At 37.2% G+C, this 20,391-nt stretch overlaps 1 protein-coding gene across 8 annotated transcripts in view; it reads right to left on the minus strand.

The window, feature by feature from the left end:
• Positions 1-20,391, minus strand: part of astn1 (astrotactin 1) — a 199,055-nt gene that overhangs the window by 161,578 nt on the left and 17,086 nt on the right. For all 8 annotated transcript variants that reach the window (XM_077724197.1, XM_077724196.1, XM_077724192.1 and 5 more), the window contains exon 2: positions 7,525-7,706. In XM_077724197.1, the coding sequence (XP_077580323.1) occupies positions 7,525-7,706 (182 nt within the window). The remainder of the gene's footprint in view (positions 1-7,524; positions 7,707-20,391) is intronic.

Genomic DNA, 20,391 nt, shown 5'->3' on the forward strand with positions numbered 1-20,391 from the left:
ACACTACCCCCCGACTACAACTCCACTTGCAACTGCCATTCAACATGTCACATAAAACATGTCGAGCTGTGATTGTCATGATGGGAGTGGTATTTACTTTAAATACTGTACATGCTCACATTTCCCAGCACTGATTTCCTATGTTATATCTGCAAACAAGAAGTCCCCCATGACGCGACAAGCATTCAGCTTGGCCATCAAGCAGATAACTTTGGCCCTTTTTCTGCTTGTTGTGTTCTATCACCGAGTCAGCAACGCTTAATAAAGAGACAGGGTTGGCAAACAGAACTCAATTATGACACCTGTCAGACAGCACAAATACCCGCATTGCACAACTTCTACCTAATACTTCCTGCTCTGCCAGCCACTAAAAGCACAACATTTAGGATAAACTTCCAAAAATGGAGGCCTGTTAAGTTTATTGCCAAGCACCAATCTCTGGGCCGCTTGGCACAAATTTCTAGGGGCATTTATGGGACTTTTTAGAAAAAAATATAGCCTGTAGCCACTGACGGCGCAGCACGGAATGTTGGGCGTGGCTTATGTTAAGGGTTGGTATATTACAGTGTCACTTACTGTTAATGTAATGACATACTGACCGTTTTACAAGGACACTGCGATGTGGGTCCAATTTGACACCTTGCAGATGGAAATCCAAACAGTTCTTGGGAAGTGTGCGATTCAAACCAACGAGGTGTGGCCCGGGCACAGAACAGGCACTCTCATTCGTTTGGTAGAAATAGGGGACTATGACTTTTTTACTATTGGCACGCTCGTTTGGTGAACATTTGTTAAAGTCAATGCACACTCAGTTGATTTTTTTATTTTTCTTAGTTTTTGTACAATGTAAGTGTGAATATATATATAAAAGTATCCCTTTTAGTGTGCAATTGTTCGATTATTCTATACAGTTGTTCTCATTCTGTCTAACTACCCACAAATGACAAATTAATTTCCATTGACTGTGTCTAAAAGCTTAACGTTTCATAGTCTCATCAGTCAAATCTGGAGATGGATGAAGTGAAGGTAAGCTCTTAAGATCTACATCTCAGCAACAATTTCCTAACTAATTTTTGTTTAATTTAAGTTTTAATTGGATGCACACTTATCTTACATACCTATGCTTGGCGGGGTGCTTTGACAATTTCAATCATCAATGGTGGAAACACAAGTAACCTCGATTAAAGGTTTTCAGTGAAGGAATTTAAATATTAGTAAAGAGACTCTGATGACTAGCATTGGCTAATTAGGTATGTTACAAATTCACCACACCGTTATGGGAAAAACAATTCAATCCCAGGTGCTGGCTTTTTGTGTTCACTTCACATATTCTCACCATGTTTGCTGGGGTTTTCTATGGCTACTTTGATGTCCTTCCACATCACAGAAACATATATGCCAGGTTGAGCAAACACTCTTAATTGTTGTTAGGTCTGACTGTTAATGTGACAGGTTTTTGTTTAGATGGATAATGTGGTGGGCAAACACTTAAGGGTGATTTTCATCCAGTCTTTTGTATACATTTTGCGGTTGCACTTCATGGCTGTTTATTTTTGTTATTCTGAAGAATAAGGAGGCTATGCACCAATTGTATTCTGTTGCTTTTCAGTATTCTAACAATTGGAGCATAAAAGTAGCAGAATCCACACACCTGCTTCAATGACCTCAGTGACAACTCGGGCGCAAAGCAGGTCTGGAAGGAATGGATCAATAACTACACAAGTAGGTCACAAGTAGAATGCAGTGCTGTGTGAGCCTTTTGTGGCTGCTATACTTCCAATAAAATAAAGAATCGAAATGATAAAAAATATAGTTTACATGATGTTTGAATGTTTCTTTTAACAAAAATTCTATGAATGCCAATATTGAATGGTTGTTTTTGTCCATGTGTCAATGATATACCTAACGGCTTTCTTTAAAAAAGAAAAGAGCAAAAGCAGCAGTCTCATAAAATATTGAGTTTGTGCATGCTTCATTTAAAGAAATTCTGACAAAAACTACTCTACAATCCGTTTGTTGTTTTGAGCTGCAACACTTATTTGTCCTATGAAAAGCACTTGAGTGAGTGTGTGATGCGTAGGTGGAGCAGTAGTGACAGATTTGGAGAAATTCCCTCCAGACTGAGTGGGTTATATTCACGGTGAGATTGGATTGAAGTCTGTGATCTGGCCACCATAGGGTACAGCGCATCAGTGGATCATGATCTACATACTCCAGCGTTGACGCTGCCTTGTGTGGATTAGATTGAAAATGTTAATATTTACTTTTCTGCCCGAGCGGCATCGAGTGTCTTGCGGACTCATGGTTGGTGACCGACCAAAGCCCGAGGCTATGGTGAACAAATTCAAAAGTGCTACATAATCATTATAGGCATTAAGTCATGTTCCTTCCGGGTGGTACTGTGATGACCATCTCAGGAGGACCTGCCGTCCGTTCCGGGTGGGGCCGACTTTATATTTTTTCTATTTTTTTATTTTTCAATTTGTGTTATCTGCTAAGAAACGATAAGTGCTGGGACTAGATAAAGCTCAACAGTCTGCCTCAGGTCACTGACTAGATAATGTCAGGGATCTATTTCCTATAAAACCTTGTTAGTAATGCTTAGCCAGAAACATGCACTTTATTCATTCATTTGTTTGGTATTTGCTTAACTACTGACCCATTATTTTGTGATTACTTCACATGTATACACTTTAGGAAGCTGTCAGGTCCATTTTATTACCAGCTACTGAAGATATACAGATACAGAGTCTGGAGTCCAAATAGAGTTTAGCCATAGGTGTTATGCCATGGCTCCATTTTGTAATAACCCCATTGACCCTAATGCATTCAGAAAAAAATGCAAGCCTAAACTAGGGCGGCCCAGCGGCTAAGTGCTTAGCGCATCAGCCTCGCAGTGGGGGACCTGGGTTCAAATCCAGGTTGGTCCACCTGAGGGGAGTTTGCATGTTCTCCCCAGGCCTGCGTGGGTTTTCTCTGGGTACTTCAGTTTCTTCCCACATTCCAAAGACATGCATATTAGGCTGATTGGACAATCTAAATTGCCCCTAGGTATGACTGCGAGTGTGAATGGTTGTTTTTCTCCTTGTGCCCTACGATTGGCTGGCCACCAATTCAGGGTGTCCCCTGCCTCTGGCCCAAAGTCAGCTGGGAAAGGCTCCAGCAACCCCCATGACTCTAGTGAGGATAAAGTGGTTCAGAAAATGAGAAGAGAGATGAGAATCCTGAACTGGGTCTTGAAATGTCTTTTTTTCTGCAAAGAGTGAAGAACTTTCCCACTTTTTACTAAAGATATATTTTGTAGAGGTGCAAGACCTGCAGCAAAAAATATATTAACAATAACATTACCATAATTTGTGAAATGGAGAGCACACCTGACTATATTTCCAAAAATTATTAAAAAAAATAAAACTATATAAAGGAAACAAGCAACTATAAGCTGCAGGTTTCTGTGTTTTAATTTGGAATAAAGATCCTCCGGCATCTGATATATTCGGATGTGCTTGCCTGATTGATGTAGCACACTGTTGCAATCAATCCTCTTTGAATCAAAACAAAGTCAAAACACCAAAGTGCTAGCCCTGAGCTTTTTCTCTTAAAAACATAACTACAGTATTGTACCTCATTGTCAAATGGCAAGACATGGGAACTAATTCACTTCTTTGTTGTAATATCACAAAAAAATATCATTTAATGCTTAAAATAACAACTTAACAGTCATGATTGATGGTGTTATTCCTAGTGCTAACATCAAGACACTTTAGCTAAAGAGACTATTGCGTTGCTAAACAAAAGACACTTTTTAGCATGCACACATAACATAACTCAATGTTTTGGCTAATAATCAGGTCAGCGAGGATCCCATTGGCTAAACTGTAGAAGTGTTACATTGTTGACATTTGTCACAGCTTTGGTTACTTGTTTCTAGTGACATCAAAACATTCTGCGCATCTGCAGTTATCTGCTCAGGCCACATAGCTTTATTGAAATGGCTCTGAATACAAACACTACGTATTCAATTAGAGACACCTGGGCCACAATTGTCAGCAGGAAAGACACAGCAGGTGAAACTAATGGGTATGTAATCAAATGGACAGGACAAACGAGAGAAAAGCCCACACTACAACACCATAAGAAAACGTGACAAATGAGTTGGTGAATTTTGACGGCATATGCTTGAAAAAAAAATTAAAAAATAAAAAAAATAAGAAAAATACACATTCAGTATAAAGATGTCTCTTTTGTTGTTGCAAAATAAATTTTCTTGAAAGAGAATGACCAGTTTGGGAACAGGGGGAAAAGGAACTTGTGCATTTGGCAGGGACTTGGAGAGTTTAATTTCATTTGTGAGCTACAGTTCCACCAAAACTACTTTGGAGTACTGTTCAGGCTGAGGAGGCATATTTTTTTAAGCCATCTGTCTTCTGTCCCAGAGCATGGGCTAAAGCACCACATTTATCAGGGGTTCTTTCATTGTCCTCATGCCATTACCTGTAAACACGTCTGCCAAAATAGCACTTAATTGCTGCGCAAGCTACTGTCCAAGGAAGCCGCTTTCTGACATCACGGCAATGCCGCTCACATATAAAGCATTATTCAATAAAAGGCACTTCGTCATCGCAGCCAAGGAGGTACTGAAATACAGTACCGCCATTTCGTGTTGCTGCCTCCTCTTCACATCAACAATGAATTGGTTTGTCGACAGCCCGTTGCAGTGTGAAAATTGCTTAAGGCGTTCATCGCCCTGCAGAGCCGTGACAGCTTGCGCCTACCTTTCACAGCACATTGTTTAACACATTATTTAGTAAAACCACCAAGTTTGATTCTTTTTTCCACGCACACAAAACTTCATTAAATCAGACCCTGCAGTGTATGTGTGTGGTATTGTTTTGATTCCTTAAACACGTTCTGTGCTAAGTAACTTTTTTGAGCAACATGACCAAAGCTCACTAACCAAAGTTCATAAAGACGGGCAAATGAATGATTAAGGAGATAGACAGACAGACAAAAAAAAACAGATAGTGAATCAAAGCTTCTTCATGACAATGTATTGTGTGTGGCTGGTGTGAGTTTCAGGATAAAAATGAACCATGAAAAAGCCTTTTCAGGAAATATTTTAAATCCGCAAGGAGCTTTAACGCAACATGAATTGGGATTTATAGGTCAGGGTCTCGAGTTGGGTGGCAGGCTGCAGAGGATTCTGCCAGCACAACGGCAATATTACGTCCATCTGTTGTCATGGTCGGCTCATATTTGCATGCTAATCCTTCTCCAACCGACTACTTCATGAAAACACCCCGCCGACAAAATGGCAGGTGTTTCTGGGTGGGGAATTACCAGAGAAGAGGGCAGAGGGATGGGGTCAATGTAATGATGACAATACAAGAAAGAGGAGGGAAAATTTGTGAAAATTAAAGACTGAAAAATCTGACTTCTGCAACCTCGTTTAAACAAAAAACTTTTCTTACTATGTGTTTAGCTTTATCAAGTTGTTATTCCCTAAGTCAGGTGTGTATTTGAAGGTCATTGTGTCAAAGCCTGAATTCGCAGACTCTTGTGAGGAGATATGGCTCCTGGCAAAATTCTCTAGAAGCTGACTAATGATATTTATATGCAGCTATAATATACTTTCAATGTCTTCAAATACAGATCATCCATCAAAGCACTACTACAATGTATTTGGGCTGGAAAAGGGCACTGGGACTAGATATGGCATATCTAAGATCTAATAAATACTCAGTTCCCTGGGCACAAGCAGAAAACTGCAATCTCAAGATTCATTTTGTATATTGTCGACATCACAGATAAGGTTTGATAAATTGCAGACCTTTAAAATCTACATTGTGAATTATATAAGTATATAAGTGCAAGATTTATTGGTGGACCTGTAATATGAAATAGGGAACAGATCATTTACAATCAGAGGTTAAGATCGAGAGAAAAACTAACTCCTATTTTATTTCCGACCATCCCGCACTACATGTGGTGTGAATTCATGTACTGTGGCAGGTGGCAGAGCAGCGGGATAGGCTTCACACCAATGTCTCAAAATGTGTTCCAGCATAAACAACTAAGGCACAAGGAACACATTTTTTCAGCTTTGACTTTGATATTATATAGATATGAAACACATAAATATTAACAGCAGACAGAATGAACAGAGCACAGGAACTGACAGATAAAGATCCAGTGGGAAATCTGTTGGACTTGTTTGCTTCCTACCACATAATATAAGCAAATGATAAAGACAAAATTTGTGATTCCACCTCAAAAAGATTCTATTCCACCTGCAGTTGAATTCGGACCAGGCATTAGACTCTCCAAACTGGTGGCCAGCTAATCACAGAGGCACAAGAAGAAGGACAATCGTTCACGCTCACACTCATACCTAGAGGCAATTCAGAGTGTTCAAACATCCTACCATGCATGTTTTTGGGCTACGCAAAGAAATTTGAGTAGAGTGGTACCACTACATACGATCAGCTCTACCTACGAGATGCTCGAGATATGAGGAACATTTCAAGCAAATGATTATCTCTAGTTACGGGAAATATTTCAAGCAAATAATTATCTCTAGATACGAGAAAAATTTCGAGATGCGAGAAAACCAGGTGGCCATGACATGATAGGCTGTTTATCATTGTAGCGCACTGTCTTTTTTGTCACATCTCTTTTGTGTATAACAGATATCTACGAACACTGAACTATTTCTTCAGACGAGTTTCTCCTACACATGGATCCGAAAATGCACAACGCGCATGTGTGGGCAAAAAGAGGGCTTTCTGGGTAATAAAGTATACTTGTGCACACAGCACTGATAGCCAATGGCACCCTTTCTCAGAATAAAACCTCATTATCCACAATCAATTCGTGGGTAGGCTGAGTTGTTGCATTTCCTGTTTTCCCTTCCTTAGTCTGTTAGCTCCCGCGATCGCTCGTTCAAGACTACTTCTCGTTGGCAAGTGGCCGTGCGTTATCCTATTGTGAGGACATTTGTGTGCATAATTTTTTGAATATTTTGAAGGGAAAACAACAGCAAACAGCCATCGATAGCGAACGTGAGGGTGGAAAGGTGAAGGGTGAAGGTAAAAAAATTAAAACAAAATAACAATTCAGTTTTTGTAAAGTTACTTTAAACGTGTTTGAGTGTGTATGTATATATTAATCCAAGTTAATTTTAATGTGTTTGTTGTGTGTTTTTTAAGAGGGTTGGAACAAATTAATTTGTTTTTAGTTCATTTCAATGGGAAACGTCCATTCGAGTTATGAGAAGATCGACATACGAGCTCAGTACCGGAATGAATTAAGCCCGTATGTAGAGGTACGACTGTACCTGGAGACAACTACGAGAACATGCAAACTGTGAGGCCAACGTGCTAACCATTCGGCCAAAGGGCCGTATAGGATAAAAAATATATTTCGATTCACCAATACATTTTCTGTACCGCTTATTTATTCTATTGATAAATATAAGTATTTTATGTCCCAAACATCCATGTTTCTACCTGCAAATAATAACTTTACCATCACAGAGATATGCAGGATGCGGAGCTCCTCTTTAGTAGAGGTGTTTGCCGGGTCTTGAGTTGGTTCAGGGAGGCTTAGGCTGCCATCCTGATGGTGTATGTGAAAGAGCAAGGTGCCGTTCTCTAGCCACTGCTGCCTCCATCGCACCAAAGGGATGTCCTCTGAGTTCCCAGATATCTCTGAAGCAATGGAGATAAAATGAGATGTAGATTAAATTTTGTGAAAAAATGAGTGATTGTATAGCACCTTAAACAGAAAGGCATCACAAAACGTGTTCACACTGATTCATGCAGTCATACACTGTGAGAAAACAGTAATCCATACAGAGCATTTTAGTCTATGAGTTGGTTACTTCGTGCACTATATTACTTTAAATAACATAAGAAGCATTAAGTAATCTAAATTTTTGGAATTCCGCATGAAAAAACTAATTCATAGATAGCCCGTAGATACACATCCAAGTAGATTGAGTCAACATACGGATGTAAAACAACTAACCCACCACATGACTTGGATTGGATAACTTTATTCATCCCGTATTCGGGAAATTACATTGTGGCAGTAGCAAGAGGGTGATTAGACAGAACTGCAAAGCAAAAAGCCCAGACTTCATATTAAATAGGGAACTCTTAGTGAAATATATTATTTTCATCCAGCACTGCACAAAACATTACACTCCCCCAACAAGCCATAAAAAGACCTATTTCAGGGTACCCAGTCCAAAATGTTTTTTTTTCTTCTCTCTATGACAAAAGCTTAGTTAAAATTGTTGTGTAACCACAAAGATTTGCAAAATAGTTTCAAGCCCATACCTCAAAAATAGGATGGACCTGAACTTATATATTCAAACAAGGATTACAAAGAATAAAATCAGTAATCCACAATTAATCCTCTCCAATCCTGAATACGCATTGCTCTTTTGGTACTCGGTTTCCAATGACATTATATTTGTTGTTTGAATCTTATTTTAAGTAAACAAATTTTAAAGTAAGGACATTACAGATGAGAGCACATGAAATAAATGTTCAATTGAATTCAGGTCAAGTAATTGATTTGGCCAATGCTTAACTTTCAACTTCATTTCAAACTAATTGCTTTGAAACAGACATAAATTGTGTTGAAAACTTTAATTTTCACATTGTAATTAAATAATTGTTTCCTTATCCAAAGCTGTCATAAAAAAAATTATAACAACCTCTTTCATATATTTTCCATGGATGCTGGAGCCTATCCCAACCAACTATGAGCAGCAGGTGGGGGACATGCTGAATTGATTGTCAACCAATTGCATGGCACAAAGGGAGCGACAACCATTTATGTTCATACCGAGTGGCAATTTACAGTGTTCAACCAGCGTAACATGCATATTTAGAGATGTGGGAGAAAACCAGAGTAGCTAGAGAAAACCCACACAGGCCCAGGGAGAACACGCAAACTCCACACAGAAAGTTCAGAACCCACTGGGGATTGAAGCCTTGAGCGCAGAACTGTGAGGCAGGCACCCTTCACCTGGCTGGACTAGAAAAATAAAACTTCTTAATTAAGAAATAGGGGAGATTATAATGGATGTGTAAATAGCTTGACTAATTTTGGCAAAATCCCAGTGTGCCCATAGCACAACAAATGCAGGTGAGCGTTTTTAAAATGATTCTTAATATGAAAATACAAAAACAACAACAACAACAAATTGCAAACGCCTCACATCACACTCGGAAGGCCGGCATGCACAATAAAGTACAAGATGACCTCATGAAGAGATTAAGTAAAGTTAGTCAGGTACCTCTGCAGTGTAAATTGGGGACCTGATCCCTTTGTCTTTTGAGCATGCCCCGCTAAGTGCACCAGTTTTACCACATCCAGTAGGTGGATAAAGAAAAACAAAATATCACCAATGTATAAAAAAGGATTGGCACTAATAATATTGCTAAACATAAAGCACGCTTCCACTCAATGATATATATACTGTATTATACAAAGCAGAAGTGTTTGATATGTTTACCACCATAATTATTGACTGTTAATAATCTACACTCATTTATAAATGTAAATTTGTGTGTAGGTTTGTCCGTACCCTCGGTTCCCTGGAACGGGTCGACCGATTTTCATAAAAGTTTGCATGGTTGTACTTTAAACACCAGTGAGTGTTCTGAACTTGGTTGTGTATCGAAATTATTCCGATAAGTATCAAAAATCGATAATTGAAAAAGAATCTTAATTTTTTTGAAAAATCGTCCGAGGTAGTACTCGCTTGGACATGATGGCGACGATGGTGTTTCCAAGCTCAATAGACCTGTACATAATTGTATTCACGTTTGCTGTGCTATGCATGTCATTCACATTTTTCTTTTTCATCTAACCCATTTTTCAAAAAAATATTTTTTTATAACTGTCTTCTAAATTTATATATAAATTTAGGAAGATCGGCGCAATATTTCGCAGGATCAGCGGCCTCATAACGGAAAATAAAATCAATAAAATATATATTTTTTTAAATTAAAAACACTAATGCACTGCGCTCCCCCTCCACCTTTACATCCACCGGAAATGGCTGCCAGGAAGACCGAGCTCAGACATCGAACAAGGAAACCTGCCGCAATTCGAGTCAACAAGCAACGCCGGGCTCTTTTGCTTGTCTGTAATATCAGCCAAAATCTGGACACATCTTCGTTCACTGTAGATGTTAGTGCATCTTTGATTGTTGTTTTACATTTAGTCTGAACACCCATACATGATTCTCAGATGGCTTCATGAAAATAGTATAGAAAACGGTAAAAGATAGTTCGTTCTTTGATGCTGGATGAAATCAAGCCCACTGGGCAGCACTGACTTTGGGCATCATTAAGAAGACAATATTAGAAAAATAAACAAACTGCAGTCTCTTTAAGTTAAGATACACATGAATGTTAGGCTATTTGAAAATGCAAAGAAAGTCGCCACCTTATAAAATGTGGACAATCTCGTCCCTGGAACAGCATGGCGATTGTAGAGATTGTGAAGGTGACATGTGGGCAATAACAAAGTGACAGTTCAATTCCTTATAACATCTCCAGATAAATTCTGACATGTCCTGCTTAAGAAAGCAACCTACTAAAGGTCCAGGCCTTAAGCACGGACAACGGAACCTTGTAACAGTCCCTCAGGTCAACGTGTCCTGGGGGGTTCCTAAATCCAAACTCAGGCTTACTGGAGATTAAGTTGCTTGTTTGAAACTATGGAATAAACCCTTTAGTGGTCTAACCTGTTCGACAGCAAACATTAAGACTCTCTAGACGATAACCAGGACAGCACAGATCATCAATAGCCATCAAAGACCAACTCCTCTTCTTTTTTTACCACAATCAACCTTTAATGTCCTGGTGCATCATTTGGAGCCTCTTTGACTTCTTTCGCAACGGTCGGTCACGGAATTCTGCAGTTGCTATTGTCAGGGCAACAATGGAATGGCAAATGGCTGCCAGCTACAACTTTCATCAGCAGCGAACAAGAGAAAAACATACCTAAGACCAAGAATCACAGGAAAATAACAAGCCCTTTAATAATCTACTGCATTATGCCATTTAACCAAAGCTATGTTTAACGGACATACCTAGAGCTTGTTGTAATTGGCAAGCTGTTGAAAGATGGATCCAAACATAAAGACACAAATAAAAAAAGGGGAAAAAAGAAAGAAGAAAATGATAAAAAAATGAATCAAAGCAAACTGTTTATTAATCTAGACAAAACCAGCTGCAAAGAATTAATGAATGAAAGCCTTGCACAATTGTCCAATGAGATTGGGGTGCTCATTAAAGTCTTTAGGGAATCGTATCATTTTTAAATGTGGTATTGTCTTATTTATTTATTAATAGCTAGAATTGAAGGATGTTTTGTGGATATTAGGTGTTTTGGTATCCAAAGTACTTTGTAATAGGCCTGTTTGTAACAAATTATTTGTTTCTGTTTTACTAAGTCAAAAACGTCCTGTAACTGTGCTTGGTTTTTAAAAGAAAAAAAGCTTTTCTGCAGGAATATTTCCATGAATTAGATAGGACAATAATGATTGAGTTATTAAGGCAAAATTATTAAAATACTGTGATGAATACATTCAAAAAGAGTAGTTTAGAAAACGTACTCTGTTTTAGACACCCTGAGGAGAGGTTGTGTTGTGTCAAAGTTAAATGTCATTCATGAGGAGGGAGAAATTGAGAATTTGAAGGCAAATAAAAACGTTTTCTAGTACCAACACCCCCAAAACACATGGAATTTTCAGGCTACGGCTCGGTGCTTCTGATTTATATCATTTATTACACGTGTTGTAATTTCACTTAAGACATCAATATATTTTTAGGAAATTATGACTTCAGCAGCTGTTTGCTGGTTTCAGCTTTGGAGTAATTTACCCCTAAATGAATATTTATGAACATGTATCATTTATAGATAAAGTACATACATTTAAATGGTGTACCTATGTTGAAATCCCAAAATGTTTGTATTTTATCATCATTCATCATTTATATCATACCTTGTATCAATAGCAATGTCCAGTGTAATCTGTTTTTTAACACTGTTCCTTTGAGACAAAGATAACAATTGACGTAGATGCCGGGCGTTAGAGGGCATGGCGATAAGGATAATTGACTTCAGAGTTTTTCCTCAATTGTGTAAAAACTATTACTAGCTGAAAAAGGAATGGGAAGGAATGGGCTGCCTATTCCCTATTGATTGTGTAAACCCTAAATTTACAATAATCAAGTGAGAAGAATCACTGCATCAATAGATCAAGGATCATATAATAAACTATCGTCTTGATTGTCGAACCACACAGAATGCATTGAAAAATGAGACGTGTACGCACTAATCCTTGTTTCCAGAGGCAAAATTGAATGTTATTGTACAGGAAACAACCAAATTTAAATCCCTTTTTAGACATAAACTCAAGTAATGTTTGTGTATTTACCTGCTATGTGGTCATGTGTTAATGCAAAAAGTTTGCACAGCTGTCAGCAGATATTTACACATTTACAATAAGAATAATATAAAAATACACTTTACCAGAAATTCACAACGAAAATAATAATAATAATTTGAATGAGAGACTGGATCCAGGGGAAAGGTAGTAGTGGACCGCTTCAAGTTGATCTGAGCTCACAGCAGATTGTGCAAGCAGGCGTGTGGGATGCATGAAGCATTCTTTTTGATGAGATTCAAAGAGACTGACCCCACTGACTATGATTAGAAATTCTACTCGAGCAAAGTCTAAATCCTGCTGAGTTTTTGTAAATGTGATTACGCAGATGAATCCAAACAACAAAACACGGAGGTCATATTGAAAGCATGGCTTGAATGTGAGCAGCTTCAAAACTGTTTCAGGAAGGTTTGCATTCTAAAAAATGATTTCTCGATATGATACAGTTGTCTAAAGAGTGTAAAATATTTGAATAAAACGGTGCAAATGGCTTATACTTTACCTGTGCTCATCAAGATTATTTTTAGGTTGTTCATTGGTTAATGTATAGACATATTTGTGTCTTTTGCTTACGCAATATGGCTAATTGTGTCTTTTGCTTACGCAATATGGCTAATTGTGTCTTGTGAATACCAAGACTCAATTGAAAAGTGAAATTAATATAATGATGGTTGTCAGGTTTTTGTAGGTATTTTTTATTAGCACTTTGTGTGGATTAAAATATATATATATATATATATATATATATATATATATATATATATATATATATATATATATATATATATATATATATATATATATATATATATATATATATATATATATATATATATATATATATATATATATATATATATATATATATATATATATATATATATATATATATATATATATATATATATATATATATATATATATATATATATATATATATATATATATATATATATATATATATATATATATATATATATATATATATATATATATATATATATATATATATAAATATAAATTCCACAGAAAATCAGCAAATATTTTGTCATTGTTTTCCAAAGTAAAATCAATTTCTAGAAAGGGTTTCATTTTGAATGAACACAAAATAATCTTAATCATAACCTGGCAACCAAACAGGCCGTCGGCCGTCTGCTGCTTGTGCTCGGCTGGGATATGCTCCTGCATTCCTGCAACTTTTGTCTGGATAAGCGTTACGGAAGATGAATGAATGAACAAATATAATCAGCTTGCTTCAGGGAAAGTTGGCAAATAGGGTCAAATATTCTTTGTTGTGAAGGTAAAAGTTCAACATTTTGAACAATTTTGAACAATTTTTACATTCTCCAAATAATTCATCATTACCAAAACATTACATAATAGATTAGTTGATGATTTATTGATTTAATGTTGGACCTCTACCACCATGTTTTGCTTATTAAAAAATTAAAGCAGATGTTAAGCAATGTATCACCTGATGAGTCTTAAATATGCCATCGCTCTACTATATAAAGAGTTAACCTAAGCACAAGTCATCTTTCTACTATGGGCACTCAACATGGGCAGAAATGTATACCAACCAGATGAGCATTATTCAAATGTAGAGTGAAATTTAAAAAAGCAAGGATTAACAAAAAAAACCCTGCTGCTCTTCTGTAGCACGGTTTCATCTTCATGTTGACTTAATTCAACATACACGTTAACTCTTTGAAAAGGCAGTCCGTTTGGTGCATTGAACCAAACAATCTCTAAAACATTTTGCTATACTGCAATGAATAGCAATGACTATTTCTGTTATGTTCCATTGGTCTTCCTATTTGTTTTTCTGTAGAGCCACGCATAGAGAAAATAATTTAATCTACTGTGTGCGGAGAAGAAATGTTAGTAGATTTGGGGAGTTAATCCCTGTTCCACTTTCATTCAAGCATCTTCGTAATGGGTTCCAACATCATAAATGTATTCCTGTTCCCAGATGTAAGCATTCTAATGTGTCATGGACATGCTTGAAAATGTAACAGGGTTACATGTTAATTGACCCCCTTTGTAAAATACTAAAATCTACTTTAAATTAAAATGAAAATGAATAATTTTTGGACTGGCTGCACGTAAAGACTGACGTTAAGAACACTAACAAATTAGTATTTAGTGCTACAGTCGTATCTCTACTTACAAAATTAAATGGTTCCAGAAACCTTTTTTCTAACTTCAATTTTTTTGTAAGTAGATTTGTAATTTATATGTACTTCAACACACAAAAATATGGAAAATGTGATTTAAATAATATTATTTTAAATACTATTGCAAATTGATGAAACCAGATTAAAAAAAGTGGTAAACACTGACTACAGTGCAGCATTATAAGGTTGAGGGCCACAGACAGTAATGATTTACTATGATGCTCAGTTGTGCATAGTTGTGTGCAGAGCTGTAAAAGATTCAGAATTCCAAGAGTTCGTTGTGAACTGGGTTGGACTCACTGGCCAAAATGGCTCTATTTTTGTTTTTTGCTGCCATAGATTGATAAACGCACTAATAAACAATGTGCATATGAGATATATTCAGTTTTCAAATGTAGACCTCTATGCATTTTGCCAAATTATGTAATTGTAAAATACATTTTTAAAAAGCTGAAACGAAAAGTATGTCATATTTATATTTCATACAATGATATAGTAAGATAGAAGAATTGCATGAAAATAAAAATTTAGCTAACTACTTTTAGTAAGAATAAGGGACACACACACACACACACACACACACGCACACACACAAATACTGCTGTCGGTTGTAATAGAAACTAGCTGGTCTTCGCTCAGATTCCAGGCATTTAACCCTTCTTTCAAGCCCTCGGCGATATCCCCTCCCGAGTGGTCATTAGGGATGTAGCACATATGCAAGCAGACACTTTCAAACTGCCATTCAGCGGTTACAAAATGCACTGTAAAGCTTAGGTGTGGATTCATAGCACAGCTGGACCAGAGGTCCCTTGTAGCAGAGAAAAATGGGTCGCCTTTCAGACATTGGGTTACTTGCTCACAAGTTGTATTGTAATGCCTATAGTAACTCAGATTCAGCACTCACTTGCTCTCAGCTTGTGCCCATGTTTTTGGCACTAATCTTGAAACAGATTTGATATATGTAAAAGAAAATCATCAAAATGACTTTACGGTACATTTAACTGACTTCATCAACTTATTTTCCACTGTTTAAAAGAAGGAAAATTCCACTTTAGATGGAATTATTTCTTAGCACTTACTGTGCTACTTTTGCTGTCAATTTTTCATCAGACGGAACGACAAATGGCCTTGAAGTCCATTTATGGGAGGAAAAAGCTTAGCAGTTAAGAGAAAAGCACCAAGGTGACCCTGCTGACTGACGTTCCAAAAAGGCAATTTAGCATGCGAGCTGAGAAGGACAAGTACTTCAGAAACTTCTAATCATCTTGTAAAACCTGTGCCTCAAAGAGCCTGTGCCTGTATATATTGTTTACATTTTCAATGCAGTCTCCATCGAATTATAATGAAGAAAACCTTTGAAGATAGAATACTAAAATCACGGTGCAACCAAAGAGCAAATAAATGTAATTGGAAAAAACATACAGTAAACCTGTCCGATAATACAACATTGAGTGATAATATGCAGTCATTTTTGGGTGCAAATAAGCGTGGTTTTGATCACATACACCCGATGTTTTTATAAGTTGGTAACAATTTGTAGTGTTAAATAATCACTAAATAACTAATAACCTTTGCCACTCCATTCTCCAACATTGACTCTAGTACTTTAGTTTACTATATGGAGTACCGCAATGTGCGGACATACTTATTCTAGTGGAAAGGTGACATAACATAGCAATACAGTGTTCCCTCGCTTATCGCGGTTAATTTGGACCGGGACCACCTGCGATAAGTGCATTTCCGCGAAGTAGGGATTCCCCCTCCAAAATGCTTAATTTGAATTTAATGCCAAAAAATATATATATATTATTATTATTTATTTTTTTACCCCCTGTATACAGTACACCATATAGAATACGGGTAGAGAGAGTGAAATTCATGTTCTAACAAAAGAACTGTAATATATGTTGTTTCAATGTAATATTTGTATTTTTTTTTTCCAAAAAAAACCTGTGAAGCTCTGCGTCCGCGTTAACTGAAGCGCGAAGTAGCGGGGGAACACTGTAATCCATCTTTTACAGTACAATGTCATAGTTCCTTCGGATATTCGAACGTGTAAAATATATGCAGTTCAGCAACTGATATTAATGTCACAATCATCACAGATATTAAATTTTAGGATAGAGCGAATGAGTCATCTGTTGCAATTCCTTGAAATTATTTCATACAAACTACAACTCCACATTGCTTCTTTTAAAATTTCACACCATCGAGGATCAATCAAATGGTCAGTGATAGTTGCCTCATGTGCGAGATGCCAATTTTAATGTTTAAAGTTGTGCTTCATAGCTTGGAGTGGAAAACTACATGTCAAAATATATATTTTTAAAACAAAATTGGTAAAATTGTAACTGTGCTGTGGATGTATCTATTTCAATACATTACATTATAATAATTTATTTAAAGCCCATACAGTCATACCTCGTCATACGACCACTCGTCATACGACCACTCGTCATACGACCACTCGTCATACGACCACTCGTCATACAACATTCTTGTCTTAAGGCGAACATTTTGATCGAACAATTCGCCCGAGATACGATCAAAATTTTGTGATGTGACCAAGCCAGATGGCCATGGCACTGTCTTTTTTGGATCTCTTTCGTGTATAAAATATTTCTACGACCACTGGGCGGACACAACATCAAGAAGGAAAACCTACAAGTGATGTTGAACGCTAATTCTAAAGCTTGGATTACGTGTATTGTGATGATATTCATATGCGTCATTATCAAAATATTTTGAAGGGGAGGCAAGAACAAAGAACTCTTGATGCGTTCGTTTTGAAGACTCCCGCAAAACGTCCGGGTGGGGTCAACCTGTAGAACTAAGGTTAAAAAAAGATTAAAACAAAATTAGAATTCAGTTTTGTGTGAAGTTACATTAAAAGTTGAGTGTCTGTATATAGTTATCCAAGTTAATTACATTTTTTTTGTTCGTTTACGACTGCGTTGTTGCCATGGATAAAGTTCCCCCGAATAGCCCCCACCACCGCCTCCGTGTGTGTCATTGTCTCTCCCCTCCGCGAAATGCGTCTAATTTTACATCAATTAAACACATTTTATTATTATTAAATCACTCGTTATTTATTACTTTGTCAATATATAGCGATTTAGAAGAAATAAAACCTATTTTTCCAATCCACCATCATGTTTTTGGTGCTTTTTCAGAGGGTTGGAATGTATTAATTTGTTTTTAATTTATTTCAATGGGAAATGTCCGCTCGAGTTACGAAAAGCTTGTCATATGATCACAGTCTTGAAACGGATTACGATCGTAAACAGAGGTACCACTGTAGTTCGCTGGGTAAGGCGACTAGGCACCTAACCCCTTGTAAAATCACTTTATCTTTTCTGTAAAATACAATTGCTAACAAATGCGGCCAAAACAGTCAATGTTGATGTGATGATTTTAGAAGCTGAGAAATTAATACACATACAAATGGAAAATAAAGCAGTGTTTTAACTGGAGCCTCTGTAATCTGCCTAATAGATTATAATGAATACCTCTCAGCAAGTGTGGTATTATTCCCCAATGAAACAAGCTCATGGGGATGCCGAAGCATTTGCTGTGATGTTGTGAATTTATTGCTGGTATGAAGGCCCATAACTGTATCCCAGTGATATCAGTAAATATGCATGGTGGCTGTGATTCATTAGGCATGCACACCAGCTAACCTTAATTGAAGGACAGTGAGTCTTTCAAACCTCAGGCCTACATTTAGAAAAGAGAAAAGACAGGCAAAGAATGAATGACGATAGATGTGTAATGTAAAATGCTGCAGGTAAAAAAGGAAGATGCATGGAGAGTAAAGTTCAATAACTTCGCAAGACCTCTACACCCTGCATGTCAACGAGCTTCCAGGGTGTTGATTGAAGCTCTGCTTGAGCCTGCGGCAGGGCTTTTCTACTTCTTCCATTTGCTTTGTTGGCAAATCAGTTATCCTGCCACTGGGGTATACTAACAATTTTAAGTAGGAGGCTCATGACAAAACTTTTTGGAGGAAATCTCTTGGGCCTTATGATTTGTGCGATGAAGAAAACAAACACTGTGAATTCTAACTATGGCACTCTCAAGAAAGTTCCATTATTAGTTCATGAGTCACACTTATTTGGGCAATTGAAGCAGTTTTGTTTAGATAATTTTCACTCCATAGTTTACCTTTAATATCTTATAGATTTTTTTTAATGGAAGTGTAACCATAAACTGCACAAGAATATTCAAAATAAATAGGGTTTTGTTTTGTACAAGTTGGGTTTTGGATTCACTTTCAAAGATTATAAGTCATGGTAAAAATGAAGCAATACCCTTCATTAAAGGGCAATTTCTAAAGCATCTATTGTGATTTAACATGGATCATGGCAAAGCAAATGCGTGACTCTCACTGATATTACATATTTTATGGGCATTGCAGACAAAGCAAAGGAATTACTTATGCTGTATATAAAAATATCTATGCATAGCAAAATGGGTTTTTTGGAGGATACACTTTTCCCTGTGCCTATGCTTCCAATCAGATAAGTCCTAAATTGATGGTGTTGCAATATCTATTTTTTCTTAATACTGCCTGGTATTACAGTCCATTTTAGCAAATGGGCTAAGTGGGCACAGCATCTGACAGAACACAGTGTCTTTCTTCCACATTACAATCTTGGGCATTTTGAAGGTGTTTTCAATAACTGCCTTGACAAAAAAAAATAGGAAAATGCAGTTTCAATTCTTACCAATTGACAGACTGTTATGAGTAAGACGATGGAATATACTCTGAGTTAAATAGATTTTAGCCAACTCGTTAAAATTTTAGATTGGTCATCTCGTTTTCTCTTGGCGGGCCGGCGGCTTGAGTGGGGTGCTGTATTCCGTGACCGGACAATTCGCCGAAAGACTTTTCGCCGACGGATGTTTCGCCGACGGATGTTTTGCCGACGGACAGGTCGCCGAATGGATGTTTCGCCGAACGGACGTTGCGCTCACCACGCCCCCGGATCATGTGTGTATGTTTTTCAACTTCGGCACAAAAAACAACACGATGAGAATCATCCCCACCTTTATGTGTTTATTAAAATAATAAACACTAACTTTTTCGGCGAAACGTATGTTCGGCGAACTGTCCGTTTGGTGAAACGTCCTTTGGCGAAAAGTCCTAGTACCGCTGGGTTTAAAACCAGGTCGATCCACCTGTGTGGAGTTTGCTTGTTCTCCTGCGTTGGATTTGATTTCTCCCTTAGTGAGGATAAAGCGGTTCAGAAAATGAATTAATGAATTAATTTATGTTGCATGTTTTGTTTTAACTAGAACTAAGTAAAACCATCATTTGGTATTTTTTTTTCATTTAGAAGCGTCAGACACACTTAATATATAAAGTGCCACTTATTATGCAATATAACAATTTAAAATTACTGTGGTGTAGCCGCCTGATAGTGTAGAGGTTCACTGGCCTGATTCCGGTGCGGGCAGGCGTAGGCTCGAATCCAGCTGGTGGGAGTATGATTGTGAGTGTGAATGGCCGTTTGTCTCTCACAGTGCCCTATGGATGACTGGTGAATCCAAAATCGGCTGGGATAGGCTCTGGCAACCCTTACGAGGATGCGCGGTACGGAATACGAATAAATGAATACAATTACTGTGGTGCCAAACTACATTTGTGTACAATTGTATAGAAGCAACCGTTTTGTAAAAGGGTATACAGATATTTCAAAAATATATATATTTGCTGAATACCAAAAGAATTGTTTTCTA

Source organism: Stigmatopora nigra, chromosome 9 (genome assembly GCF_051989575.1).
Source record: "Stigmatopora nigra isolate UIUO_SnigA chromosome 9, RoL_Snig_1.1, whole genome shotgun sequence".
NCBI classification, from domain to species: Eukaryota; Metazoa; Chordata; class Actinopteri; order Syngnathiformes; family Syngnathidae; genus Stigmatopora; species Stigmatopora nigra.